This window comes from Metopolophium dirhodum, chromosome 1 (genome assembly GCF_019925205.1).
Source record: "Metopolophium dirhodum isolate CAU chromosome 1, ASM1992520v1, whole genome shotgun sequence".
In the NCBI taxonomy this organism is placed as follows: Eukaryota; Metazoa; Arthropoda; class Insecta; order Hemiptera; family Aphididae; genus Metopolophium; species Metopolophium dirhodum.
The window spans coordinates 112,594,854-112,608,916 of record NC_083560.1 but is presented as its reverse complement, the minus strand read 5'-3'; the positions used below and the strand labels follow the sequence as shown (position 1 = coordinate 112,608,916).

Sequence of the window (14,063 nt, the reverse complement as noted above, 5' to 3'; positions counted from 1 at the left end):
TCAGACGTAGCGTGGCGCGGTTTCCGCCGTGCGCTAAACCATGTAGCGCGTTAAAAACTCGAAGGCGGTGTACGGACGGTAAGAACAAACGCGCGTTGCCGGTCGTATAATCCGCGTAGATTACGCCGTCGACTGATACGCGCGGTTGCAAGCGTAGTGAGCTCGTCGTGATACCACTGATAAGCTGTTGCAGCTGCGGGTCGGCGGCTTGATCAACGGCCCACTGTTGCATCGTCGGCAGGTCAGCTGTTTCGGCGATCTCGATCCGTGATAGCGCGTCTGGCACGACGTTATCGGTGCCTTGAATGTGTACGACGTCGTGTATGTGCTGCGACAGGAACGAAATTTGACGCACTTGCCGGTCGATCGTTTTTTCGGACTTGAGCGTGAACATGTACGTAAGCGGCTTGTGGTCCGTACGTAACGTTGTTTTGCGTCCCTCGATCATGTGGATGAAGTGACGTGTGCCCAAAAAGGCAGCGAGCAGTTCCCGGTCGTACGTACTGTATTTCTGTTCGGTGGGCGAGAGCTTTTTTGAGAAAAAACCGAGGGGCTTCCACTGGTTGTTGACGTGTTGTTCAAGAACGGCGCCCACTGCCACGTTAGATGCGTCGGTGTTGAGACGTAGGGGGGCGTTCTGTTCAAGATGCGCGAGTTTCGCGGTGTCGGCGAGGGCTTGACGACACGCATTGAACGCGGCTCGGGTGTCGTTGGTCCATTGCAAAGGTCCGTCGCGACTTTTGATTTGCGACGCGAGGTTATACAGGGGGGCTTGTATTTCGGCGGCGTTCGGGATGAATCGGTGTTAAAAATTTATCGAACCCAAAAATCGTTGGAGCTCTTTTTTTGTGTTCGGTTGGGTCCACTCGTGTATCGCGGTAACGCGTTCGGCGTTCGGTCGGCAAGCGTCTTTGTCGATAACGTGTCCGAGAAATGACATAGTGTCGGTCGCGAAAACGCACTTCACCGGACTGATTGCGATACCGTATTTTTGAAAAAGTTCGAGAACGGTACGGACGTGTTTGGTGTGTTCGGCCTCATCGCGTGAGGCGATTAACACGTCGTCGATATACGCGAACACGAAATCCAGTCCGCGCAGTATATCGTTGATAACGCGTTGAAACGTTTGCGCAGCGTTGCGAAGTCCAAAACACATGACGGGAAACTCGAACAAACCGAACGGTGTCGTGACCGCGGTCTTGTGTACGTCGTTCGGGGCGATAGGAACTTGGTGATATGCTCGCACCAGATCGAGCTTTGTGAAAACGGTTTTCCCGGCGAGGTTTGCCGTGAAGTCGTGTAGGTGTGGCAACGGGTATCGGTCGGCGACTGTAACGGCGTTGAGTCGGCGATAGTCACCACAGGGTCGGAACGTACCATCTTTTTTAGGCACCAGTAGGAGTGGACTGGCCCATGAACTCGATGACGGTCTGCAGATGCCTTTCTGCAGCATGAAGTCGAACTCTTGACGTGCGATTCGTAGTCGGTCGGGCGGTAGTCGGCGTGGTCGGGCGAACAAAGCCGGACCAGTGGTATGTAATTCGTGAACCACATCGTGTAAAAACTTGCTCGGTACGGGCGATTCACGCGTGACTTCGGGGTAGTCAAGGAGCATGGCGGTCCACTTAGACGGTCGGGCGACGGCACAAATCGCGGTACGGGGCGAAAAGGTAGCAGGCGTGATCTTTACTGAACTGTTTACTGCGAGATCGACAAGGCGGTTTCTGCGTATATCAATGAGAAAACCGTAGTAGTGTAGGAAATCGGCTCCGATAATAGGTCGGGAAATGTCGGCCATTTCGAAAGTCCAGGTAAAAAGTCGTTTGAAACCGAGATCGAGATGCAGTTGTTTTGGTCCGTAGGTCTTGATTTGTGAGCCATTTGCGGCGACGAGTCTAATTTCGTTGCTCGTTGAGTTGTGGACGATGTTCTGTTGTAGGTTGGGGGGTCGCGGTAACACCGAAATTTCCGCGCCGGAGTCAATTAAAAATCGACATCCGGTGCGGGTGTCGTTGACGAAGAGTCGGTGTTGTTGTCGCGCGGCGAGGTGTTGATGAAACACCGCCGCCTCACGGATTTTTCCGTGTGGCCGGCACGTATGTGCATGGGTCGCGGCATTTTCGGGCGTCTGCGCCGTATCTATCGTGGTAGAAACACCAACCCGCTGTTATGGTGCTCTGTGGTGGTTGCGATAGCGAGCGGGAGCGATCGCGTTGCTGGCGCGAGGCACGGTCGTTGGTCGGGCGGGACAGCGCGGCGGCTTGCGACGTCGCAAGAGCCGTGACCTGAGCGGTAAGAGCGTGGACGGCTTTTTCGAGAGCGAGGAAACGTGTGTCCTGATCTGACGAGCTCGTCGGCGTGGATCGTTGAGGTGTCGTTATGTGCTCGCGTGAGCCGTGGTTGTCGTCATTTCTGGAGACGGCGGATATCTCCGTGTTCTGGCATGCTTCCCACACGCGGTCGGCGCGTTCGGCCAAAAAGTCTCCGGAACCGGTGAGACCGGCGATGACGGTGCGGACGGGTGGTGGAAGCTTGCTCAACCAAAACGCAACCAGAGAATTATCCGACATCCCGTCGGGGTAAACATCCCGCATGTCCCGTAACAGGCGTGATGGGGTACGGTCGCCCATGCCGCCCGGCTGGATCATTCGCTGGAAACGCGTGGCCTGTGGGACGCCGTACGCAGTGATCAGTCGTTGCTGTATGGAGTCGTACGTTGCGTCGGGCCCCAACAAATCCGAGATTGTCCGCACGCCTTCCTCGTCCAATGCCTCCAGCACGTGGTTCACGCGCGTCAAGTCCGAACAAATCCGTTTGTTCGCAAACATGGCGTCAGCGTGCGTGAACCATTGGGTCGGGGAGTTGTGCCAAAAACCCGGGAGTCTCACGTGCGTGACGGACGAGATCTCCGGACTCGTGCTCGTCGTTAGGGTAATCGGCGTCGTCGTGTCGGTGAGCGACGTGGTGCTGCTCGTCGTAGGGACGATGGTGAGCGGTGCGGAAATTACTGGGGTGTCAGACGACATGTCGAGGGATCACGCGGATAAAGTCGGGTGTAAAACAAAAAAGTCGGTTGACTGCGCGAGTCGGGTCGAGAATCGGAGCACGCGGCTAAATCGGTAGTTGTCGACGCACTCGCGGGCGGGCGGACTTTCGGTCGGTAAAACAACGGGCGGACGGCGGAATTATGTAAATGAGGTCACCAATGTGGTATTACCGGGTGCGGCTGCGCCGTGGTCGTAACGTGGTACGGGGCACCGGTAAAACACTACGTTACTCGTTACAGAAGGTTTTTTTTGTAGGAAACAAAACAAGTCAAGATGCACGGTGTGTTATTAATTAGTTTATTTTTACAAAAATAAAACAGTAGCAATATAAAGCTTGGAGGTACGGACTTAGCGCGCGTTACGTCGAGTCGTCGGAATCGGAGAGTCGAGACGTTAGGCAGCTCGAGTCGAGTCGAGAGCGAAAAAAGTAGTGACAAGCGAGGCGAGTGAAAACGAATTCGAGCCCGTAACAGCGAAAAAGTCGGCGTGCGAGGCGGGAGATAGAGTTGCGGCGGCGCGTCGTAGCGCGGCCAAAGACAATACAAAAAACAAAAGATATATATTTTATTTTTATTTTATTTATTTATTTAACGCCAAGCGGCAATTTATAGATACATTGTACAATTAGTAGATTAACATGAAGTGATAATAATGAAATAAAATACATGGAAAATATAGTTATAATTATAGACTTAAGTTTAAACTTATACTAAACAGCGTTCAGCTAGAAGAGTACATGCTAAGGTAAAATAAACTAAAGACAAAAACATTCAGTAGAGATAAACAATAATATAGTCAGCCAAAGATCAGGAGCTATTAAGTAGGCGGAGCATTCTATCTAATGGATTATTAGAGGAGTAGTTAGTACGGTGAGAGGAGACAAGGTATAAAGAGTGATTTCTAGTGAAATGCACAGGAACGCGGAAAGAGATTGAGGACAGAAGGTTAGGGGCATCTATTGAGCCGTTGAGGAGGGAGGTGATGAATGAGAGGTCAGCATCGACACGACGAGATGCGAGAGTAGGGATATTTAAGGAAGTTCTAACTGGTAGGTAATCATGGGGTGGGTGAGCAATATTGAGTATAAAGGCGGCGTAGGAAAGGAAGCGGTTTTGGACACGCTCTAAACGTAATTGGTCCTTGGCTAGATATGGGTACCATACAACTGAGCCATATTCTAAGACAGAGCGGACAAGGGAAAAATAGAGGGAGCGAAGACAAGTAGCGGACATGAAAAGGCTAGTGTTGCGCTTTAAGAACCCCAGAGTTTTTAACGCTCTACCAACCGTAACATCAATATGGTGTTCAAAGGAAAGAGAAGGAGTGAGATAGAACCCAAGATCTTTGACAGTGGATACACGTTTGAGAGTAGAGCCATTAAGGGAATAAGGATGTATTATGCAAGTACGTTTTCTATGAAAAGACATAACATGACACTTGTTGAGGTTGAGCGTTAGGCCAATACGCTGGGCCCAGAGAGAGAAAGTATTGAGATCTGATTGAAGTTGAAGACTGTCAGACGGAGATGTAATTTTTGAGAAAAATTTAATATCGTCGGCAAACAGAAGAACTTTAGAGGATGAAATGTACCTGTTAATTGAGTTAACGAAAAGGATGAACAGAAGAGGACTGAGATGCCCTCCTTGGGGGACCCCAGAGGGAGTAATAAATAAGTCAGAGTCAACGCCGTGAACTCTTACGAATTGCTTTCTTTGACTTAAATAAGATTGGAGCCATGAGAGTAAAGGATTACCGATACCAAGTGAATCCAATTCAGAGATAAGGCGGCTATGAATGACAGTGTCGAAGGCTTTATTAAAGTCCGTGAACACAGCATCAACTTGACAATCAGATTCAAAGCTTTTTAAAATATATGATGTGAAAGATAGGCTGCAAGTGACAGTAGATTTCCCACTACGGAAACCATGCTGCTCATCCATTAGAATATGGTTAAGACTTCTTTTGATTGAGGAGTAGACGATGGACTCAAATAGTTTAGAAATGTGTGGTAGGATGGAAATAGGTCTGTAATTAGAAACGAGCGAGGGATCTCCAGATTTAAAAACAGGGGTGACAGAACATGTTTTGCAAGCAGCTGGAAAGATACCCTCATCAAGAGATAGCCTAAAGAGTAGGAATAAAGGATAAACAATAGAATCTTGACAATTAAAAAGTAAACGTGCTGAAATCCCGTCAGGGCCATTAGAATTGATGTTTTTTAAAGAGTTGAGTGCAAGTTGTACATCGTTGAGGGAGAAGTGACAATTAGAAGGAAGTTCATATGGAATAGTATTAATATTAGAAATATTGACGGGTGGAGAAATAGAGTTGTTATACATAGAATAAAAGTACTTAGAGAATAGGTTAGCCGAACCAAGAGGAGTATCAACCTTATCATTGTTCCAAAATAGTGTGGCGGGTATAGTGTTTTTCTGGTTTAGATTTTTAATAGATTTCCAGAATAGTGAGGGATTGCGATTGAACGAGTTTTCGGTATTTTTTATATAAGACTGGTAGTCTATTTTAGATTGGCGCTTGCATTTAGCACGAAGTTCGGAGAAAGCTGAGTAGTCATAGGGGGACCTCGAGCACTTATAGAGTGCGTGAGCTCGCTTTTTCTCCAAAATAAGATTTTTGAGAGAGGGAGATGTCCACGCAGGGAATTTTGGCAATTTAAATATTTTTGTGGGAACAAACAGATCGATAGCATGAAGTAGGGCTTCATTAAAAACAGAGGCTGCATCTTCGATTGTGTACTGTGAAAATGTTAACTCCCAATTAAAGGAGTTAATAAATTGCGTTATGGCAGGGTAGTTTGCAGCCTTAAAATCTTTATAAGTATGAGTATTAACTACTGATTTGTTAGATTGTGAAGGAAGGACCACGTGAAGAGGTGGGTGGTAAGGATCAGGAATAACCAAATATTCCGTTGCTAAATTGACTGTAATTCTATTGGAGTTGGAAAAGACAAGATCTAAGATACTGCTATGATTATTGCGAAAGAAATTATGCTGGAAAAAATTAAGGTAAGAAAAAGAATCAATAATAGTTGTGGAAATTATACTGGGATCATTAGTCCCGATTAATCCTAATTCATCAGAAGACCAGTTGATATTAGGGAGATTGTAATCACCACATATGACTAGGGAATTTGGTTTATAAGAGGAAATGATGTGTTCAACAGAAGTGGTATGGGATTCAACTACAGAAAGGGGGGATCGAGGGGGTAAGTATACACCTCCTACCAATAAGTGGCCAGAGTTTAGGGACAATAATACAAATACTTGTTCAACATTAGATACGGTTAGTGAAATAGGTTGAAAGGAATGGGTATCCTTGATAGCAATTAGAACTCCGCCACCTCGGGTAGAAGTGCTGTTATTATGGTTTCTATCAAGTCTTATTACTTGAAAGCCAGCGAAACCAAGTTCGCTGTCACTTATGTCAGGAGTCAGCCAGGTTTCTGTGAGGATAATGATATCATAAAAGTGAAACATGGGGAAAGAACATCTGAGGAAAGAACATCTGAGGCTAACTAATTTTGTTCTTAGACCACGAACATTTTGATAGAATATTTTAAGGTTACAATTAAGGGCATTATCACAAAAGTTATTATTACAAATATTAGAAAAATTATTAGGTTTACAAAATGAGGCTTTAAGGTTAGTGAAGTCTAGCAAGAAAGAATCTAGAGTTATTTCAGCAGTGTAGCAGCGTGAGCAATTTGAAGAACGAAGTTTAATGTTATACATACAATTGCAGAGTGGATCAGTTAAGCAGGAGTAGTAGCATGAGTCATTTTTTACAGTTTTGTTGAGGCGACGGAGTGCTTGCCTAGGCAGCGAACAGTCGAGTACTGTTAGTTTTTTGATTGGATAAAGGCCGAGTTCGATGTTTGATGGCGTCTGTCCTGGGATGATCTGCGGGCCTGTACAATATAGGGGAGTCCATCTCTGTATTTGATTACTAAGTCAGAATCACCGTTCTTTTTACGATTTTCCAAATCAGTGTATACGCGACGAATTGCTTCACGCTCACTGGGAGTGCGATCACGAGTAACCGAAATGGGATGGCGCATATTGTCAGTATGAGAAGATCTGATATTAGTATTATAGTCTGAGACAAGTTTCTGGGCTATTTCTTTGGACTGGAAGAAAACCTTGAGTGGTCGGGGACCTCGATCACTGGGTTTACCTAGCCTTATTGCTTTAAAGTCTGATGGTAATTCGGGAAAGTACGGTTTGATAGCCTCGGTTATTTTTAGGACGTCATTAGAGACTCTATCTTCTAATACAGAAGAAGAAGATTCTTGAGCACCACGAATAATGACATTTCGAGAACAGCGCTCACGTTCCGTGATCTCATGGAAAATGCTAGGAAAGGTGTCAGCAGAGGAGATAAGACGACTACTGTTTGCAGATTCAAGATCTTGGACTCGATTGCTGAGACTAGAGATGATTTTTTGGAGTTTGTCGTTCTCAGATTTTAATTCAACAACCTGAGAGGAAAGACGACCTAAATTTTCATTGAGCTCAGAAAATTGAGCATTTTGAGATTCACACAAGCGTTTGCATTGGGCCAGGGTTTCTTTTTGTGTTTTTTGATGTTCAGCCATAGTGTTGTTAAAAACAACAAGGGTCAGCAGATCGGAAGAAGAAGAGGCTGGTTTAGAAGACTTGCCAGACATTACAGGAGCAATATTGCCAGCAGTGGTTGATCGGGTGGAGATCCTTGAGGGTGAGCTCTGATTCATTTAAATGAATACGCCTTGTAAGATAAGGTAGGCAACCAAAGCTGCAGGTAAGAAGACGGGCTGATGAGATGTGCGGGTTGATGAGCGGACAACTAACGATCACTGCATCACGATGTATATGTTTATATTTATATTTATAAATGTTGTTTCAACTATAAAACGCACACAGTGTATAACGCCCGGGTCAGTGTGCGGGTCTAATCTCTCAGATAACGCGATAACGACTGACACGGGTTTTCGAGCTTTGTACCGATAAAAATAAGATTGAACTCACGTTTCTACAGCGGCCGTGAATAAGCTGGAAGCACTAATAGTTGCTCTTGAGGGGAGGGTATTGGTCAGACCGACTCAAAAATGACACCGGTCTGAAAGCGCACTTTTTAGAATAGATCAAGATAAAGAACACAAAAAACTGTCAATATTTACCGGAGTAATAAGTAAAAAGCACGGGAGCGAGATTTTTATACTAACTAATGATCATAGATAGGAATTATAATTCAAAGTTAGGCACAAAGAGAAAACGGACGCGCTAGCGTAAGTGGTGATAACGCGTCGTAATCACCTAAGCCTCATAGCGGTTAATATCGTATTAAATAATCAAGTTTGTTTCTAGGTTTTATTCAACTAAAATAATATTAATAAAAAAAAAATTGTGGGGAGATTTGGATGTGTATCCTATGTACAGGATACAACAAGTGTGGGTCACGCCTGGGATACGCAACCCTTTCTCCCGCAGTCAGGAGACCATGAGTGGAATCGAGGCAGTGCTGGAAAATTTTTAGCACACTCGGTTCCCTAATTTCAATTTACTCAAACCACCCAAAGTAAGTATTTTAGTTTGCCTCGCTTAAAACATAGAAACTACCTACATAATCTAATACCTACCGGGAAGCGAAAATGGTTCTTCGAGATGAGATACCTCGGTGTTGAGAAATTTTTTTATTAATATTATTGTAGTTGAATAAAACCTAGAAACAAACTAGATTATTTAATACGATATTAACCGCTATGAGGCCATCAATTATTGAAAAATAATCTACGTACATCAATTAATGTTTCTTTATGTAACAGCCACCCTAGTACTGTCTTCTCCAACTTCGATGTTTTCTTTTACCACATAGTATGCGCCTGCCACTGGTTTCGAAGTACGCAACCCTTTCTCCCGCAGACAGGAGATCATTGGTGGAATCGAGGCAGTGCTGGAAAATTTGAGCACACCCGGTTCCCTAATTTCAATTTACTCAAACCACCCAAAGTAAGTATTTTAGTTTGCCTCGCTTAAAACAAAGAAACTACCTACCATAATCTTATACCTACCAGGAAGCGAGAATGGTTCTTCGTGTTGAGAAATTCACACAAAACCCTGACACGTCGATCGAGGTGGACACTGTTTGCGACCGACGGCGATTGGTATCGAATTGGGAGGCGTATACTATGTGGTAAAAGAAAACATTGAAGTTGGAGAAGACAGTACTATGGTGGCCGTTACATAAAGAAACATTAACTGATGTACGTAAATAATTTCTCAATAATTGATGGCCTCATAGCGGTTAATATCGTATTAAATAATCAAGTTTGTTTCTAGGTTTTATTCAACTAAAAAAATATAAAAAAAAAAAACTTGGGGGGAGATTTAGATGTGTATCCTATATACAGGTTACAACAAGTGTGGGTCACGCCTGGGATACGACACCCTTTCTCCCGCAGTCAGGAGACCATTGGTGGAATCGAGGCAGTGCTGGAAAATTTGAGCACACCCGGTTCCCTAATTTCAATTTACTCAAACCACCCAAAGTAAGTATTTTAGTTTGCCTCGCTTAAAACATAGAAACTACCTACATAATCTAATACCTACCGGGAAGCGAAAATGGTTCTTCGAGATGAAATACCTCGGTGTTGAGAAATTTTTTTATTAATATTATTGTAGTTGAATAAAACCTAGAAACAAACTTGATTATTTAATACGATATTAACCGCTATGAGGCCATCAATTATTGAAAAATAATCTACGTACATCAATTAATGTTTCTTTATGTAACAGCCACCATAGTAGTGTCTTCTCAGACTTCAATGTTTTCTTTTACCCCATTGTATGCGCCTGCCACTGGTTTCGAAGTACGCAACCCTTTCTCCCGCAGTAGGGAGACAATTGGTGGAATCGAGGCAGTGCTGGAAAATTTTTAGCAACCTCGGTTCCCTAATTTCAATTTACTCAAACCACCCAAAGTAAGTATTTTAGTTTGCCTCGCTTAAAAAATAGAAACTACCTACATTATCTAATACCTACCGGGAAGCGAGAATGGTTCTTCGAGATGAGATACCTCGGTGTTGAGAAATATTTTTATTAATATTATTGTAGTTGAATAAAACCTAGAAACAAACTTGATTATTTAATACGATATTAACCGCTATGAGGCCATCAATTATTGAAAAATAATCTACGTACATCAATTAATGTTTCTTTATGTAACAGCCACCCTAGTACTGTCTTCTCCAACTTCGATGTTTTCTTTTACCACATAGTATGCGCCTGCCACTGGTTTCGAAGTACGCAACCCTTTCTCCCGCAGACAGGAGATCATTGGTGGAATCGAGGCAGTGCTGGAAAATTTGAGCACACCCGGTTCCCTAATTTCAATTTACTCAAACCACCCAAAGTAAGTATTTTAGTTTGCCTCGCTTAAAACAAAGAAACTACCTACCATAATCTTATACCTACCAGGAAGCGATAATGGTTCTTCGTGTTGAGAAATTCACACAAAACCCTGACACGTCGATCGCGGTGGACACTGTTTGCGACCGACGGCGATTGGTTTCGAATGGGGAGGCGTATACTATGTGGTAAAAGAAAACATTGAAGTTGGAAAAGACAGTACTATGGTGGCCGTTACATAAAGAAACATTAACTGATGTACGTAAATAATTTCTCAATAATTGATGGCCTCATAGCGGTTAATATCGTATTAAATAATCAAGTTTGTTTCTAGGTTTTATTCAACTAAAAAAATATTAATAAAAAAAAACTTGGGGGGAGATTTAGATGTGTATCCTATGTACAGGTTACAACAAGTGTGGGTCACGCCTGGGATACGACACCCTTTCTCCCGCAGTCAGGAGATCATTGGTGGAATCGAGGCAGTGCTGGAAAATTTGAGCACACCCGGTTACCTAATTTCAATTTACTCGAACCACCCAAAGTAAGTATTTTAGTTTGCCTCGCTTAAAACATAGAAACTACCTACATAATCTAATACCTACCGGGAAGCGAAAATGGTTCTTCGAGATGAGATACCTCGGTGTTGAGAAATTTTTTTATTAATATTATTGTAGTTGAATAAAACCTAGAAACAAACTAGATTATTTAATACGATATTAACCGCTATGAGGCCATCAATTATTGAAAAATAATCTACGTACATCAATTAATGTTTCTTTATGTAACAGCCACCCTAGTACTGTCTTCTCAGACTTCGATGTTTTCTTTTACCACATAGTATGCGCCAGCCACTTCAAAACCAACCACCGTCGGACGCAAACAGTGTCCACCGCGATCGACGTGTGAGGGTTTTGTGTGAATTTCTCAACACCGAGGTATCTCATCTCGAAGAACCATTCTCGCTTCCCGGTAGGTATTAGATTATGTAGGTAGTTTCTATGTTTAAAGCGAGGCAAACTAAAATACTTACTTTAGGTGGTTTGAGTAAATTAAAATTAGAGAACCGAGGGTGCTAAAAATTTTCCAGCACTGCCTCGATTCCACTAATGGTCTCCTGACTGGGGGAGAAAGGGTTGCGTATCCCAGGCGTGACCCACATTTGTTGTAACCTGTACATAGGATACGCATCCAAATCTGCCCCCAAGTTTTTTTTATTAATATAATTGTAGTTGAATAAAACCTAGAAACAAACTTGATTATTTAATACGATATTAACCGCTATGAGGCCATCAATTATTGAAAAATAATCTACGTACATCAATTAATGTTTCTTTATGTAACAGCCACCATAGTAGTGTCTTCTCAGACTTCGATGTTTTCTTTTACCACATTGTATGCGCCTGCCACTGGTTTCGAAGTACGCAACCCTTTTTCCCGCAGTAGGGAGACAATTGGTGGAATCGAGGCAGTGCTGGAAAATTTTTAGCAACCTCGGTTCCCTAATTTCAATTTACTCAAACCACCCAAAGTAAGTATTTTAGTTTGCCTCGCTTAAAACATAGAAACTACCTACATTATCTAATACCTACTGGGAAGCGAGAATGGTTCTTCGAGATGAGATACCTCGGTGTTGAGAAATATTTTTATTAATATTATTGTAGTTGAATAAAACCTAGAAACAAACTTGATTATTTAATACGATATTAACCGCTATGTGGCCATCAATTATTGAAAAATAATCTACGTACATCAATTAATGTTTCTTTATGTAACAGCCACCCTAGTACTGTCTTCTCCAACTTCGATGTTTTCTTTTACCACATAGTATGCGCCTGCCACTGGTTTCGAAGTACGCAACCCTTTCTCCCGCAGACAGGAGATCATTGGTGGAATCGAGGCAGTGCTGGAAAATTTGAGCACACCCGGTTCCCTAATTTCAATTTACTCAAACCACCCAAAGTAAGTATTTTAGTTTGCCTCGCTTAAAACAAAGAAACTACCTACCATAATCTTATACCTACCGGTAAGCGAGAATGGTTCTTCGTGTTGAGAAATTCACACAAAACCCTGACACGTCGATCGCGGTGGACACTGTTTGCGACCGACGGCGATTGGTTTCGAATTGGGAGGCGTATACTATGTGGTAAAAGAAAACATTGAAGTTGGAAAAGACAGTACTATGGTGGCCGTTACATAAAGAAACATTAACTGATGTACGTAGATAATTTATCAATAATTGATGGCCTCATAGCGGTTAATATCGTATTAAATAATCAAGTTTGTTTCTAGGTTTTATTCAACTAAAAAAATATTAATAAAAAAAAACTTGGGGGGAGATTTAGATGTGTATCCTATGTACAGGTTACAACAAGTGTGGGTCACGCCTGGGATACGACACCCTTTCTCCCGCAGTCAGGAGATCATTGGTGGAATCGAGGCAGTGCTGGAAAATTTGAGCACACCCGGTTACCTAATTTTAATTTACTCGAACCACCCAAAGTAAGTATTTTAGTTTGCCTCGCTTAAAACATAGAAACTACCTACATAATCTAATACCAACCGGGAAGCGAGAATGGTTCTTCGAGATGAGATACCTCGGTGTTGAGAAATTTTTTTATTAATATTATTGTAGTTGAATAAAACCTAGAAACAAACTAGATTATTTAATACGATATTAACCGCTATGAGGCCATCAATTATTGAAAAATAATCTACGTACATCAGTTAATATTTCTTTATGTAACAACCACCGTAGTACTGTCTTCTCCAACTTCGATGTTTTCTTTTACCACATAGTATGCGCCTGCCACTGGTTTCGAAGTACGCAACCCTTTCTCCCGCAGTCAGGAGATCATTGGTGGAATCGATGCAGTGCTGGAAAATTTGAGCACACCCGGTTCCCTAATTTCAATTTACTTAAACCACCCAAAGTAAGTATTTTAGTTTGCCTCGCTTAAAACATAGAAACTACCTACATAATCTAATACCTACCGGGAAGCGAGAATGGTTCTTCGTGTTGAGATACCTCGGTGTTGAGAAATTTTTTATTAATATTATTGTAGTTGAATAAAACCTAGAAACAAACTAGATTATTTAATACGATATTAACCGCTATGAGGCCATCAATTATTGAAAAATAATCTACGTACATCAATTAATGTTTCTTTATGTAACAGCCACCATAGTAGTGTCTTCTCAGACTTCGATGTTTTCTTTTACCACATTGTATGCGCCTGCCACTGGTTTCGAAGTACGCAACCCTTTCTCCCGCAGTAGGGAGACAATTGGTGGAATCGAGGCAGTGCTGGAAAATTTTTAGCAACCTCGGTTCCCTAATTTCAATTTACTCAAACCACCCAAAGTAAGTATTTTAGTTTGCCTCGGTTAAAACATAGAAACTACCTACATTATCTAATACCTACCGGGAAGCGAGAATGGTTCTTCGAGATGAGATACCTCGGTGTTGAGAAATATTTTTATTAATATTATTGTAGTTGAATAAAACCTAGAAACAAACTTGATTATTTAATACGATATTAACCGCTATGAGGCCATCAATTATTGAAAAATAATCTACGTACATCAATTAATGTTTCTTTATGTAACA

The 14,063-nt window shown here is 42.6% G+C and overlaps 1 protein-coding gene across 1 annotated transcript; it reads right to left on the bottom strand.

Annotated features, from left to right (window-relative positions):
* Positions 1–2,069: 2,069 nt before the first annotated feature.
* Positions 2,070–3,026, bottom strand: LOC132951039 (uncharacterized). The gene has a single exon (XM_061022730.1). It carries the CDS (start codon positions 3,024–3,026, stop codon positions 2,070–2,072), a length of 957 nt encoding a protein of 318 aa, XP_060878713.1.
* Between the last annotated feature and the right edge of the window lie 11,037 nt (positions 3,027–14,063).

Excerpts from the sequence above, each read along its gene's own strand:
- LOC132951039 (XM_061022730.1), bottom strand. The coding sequence starts at position 3,026 with ATGTCGTCTGACACCCCAGTAATTTCCGCACCGCTCACCATCGTCCCT.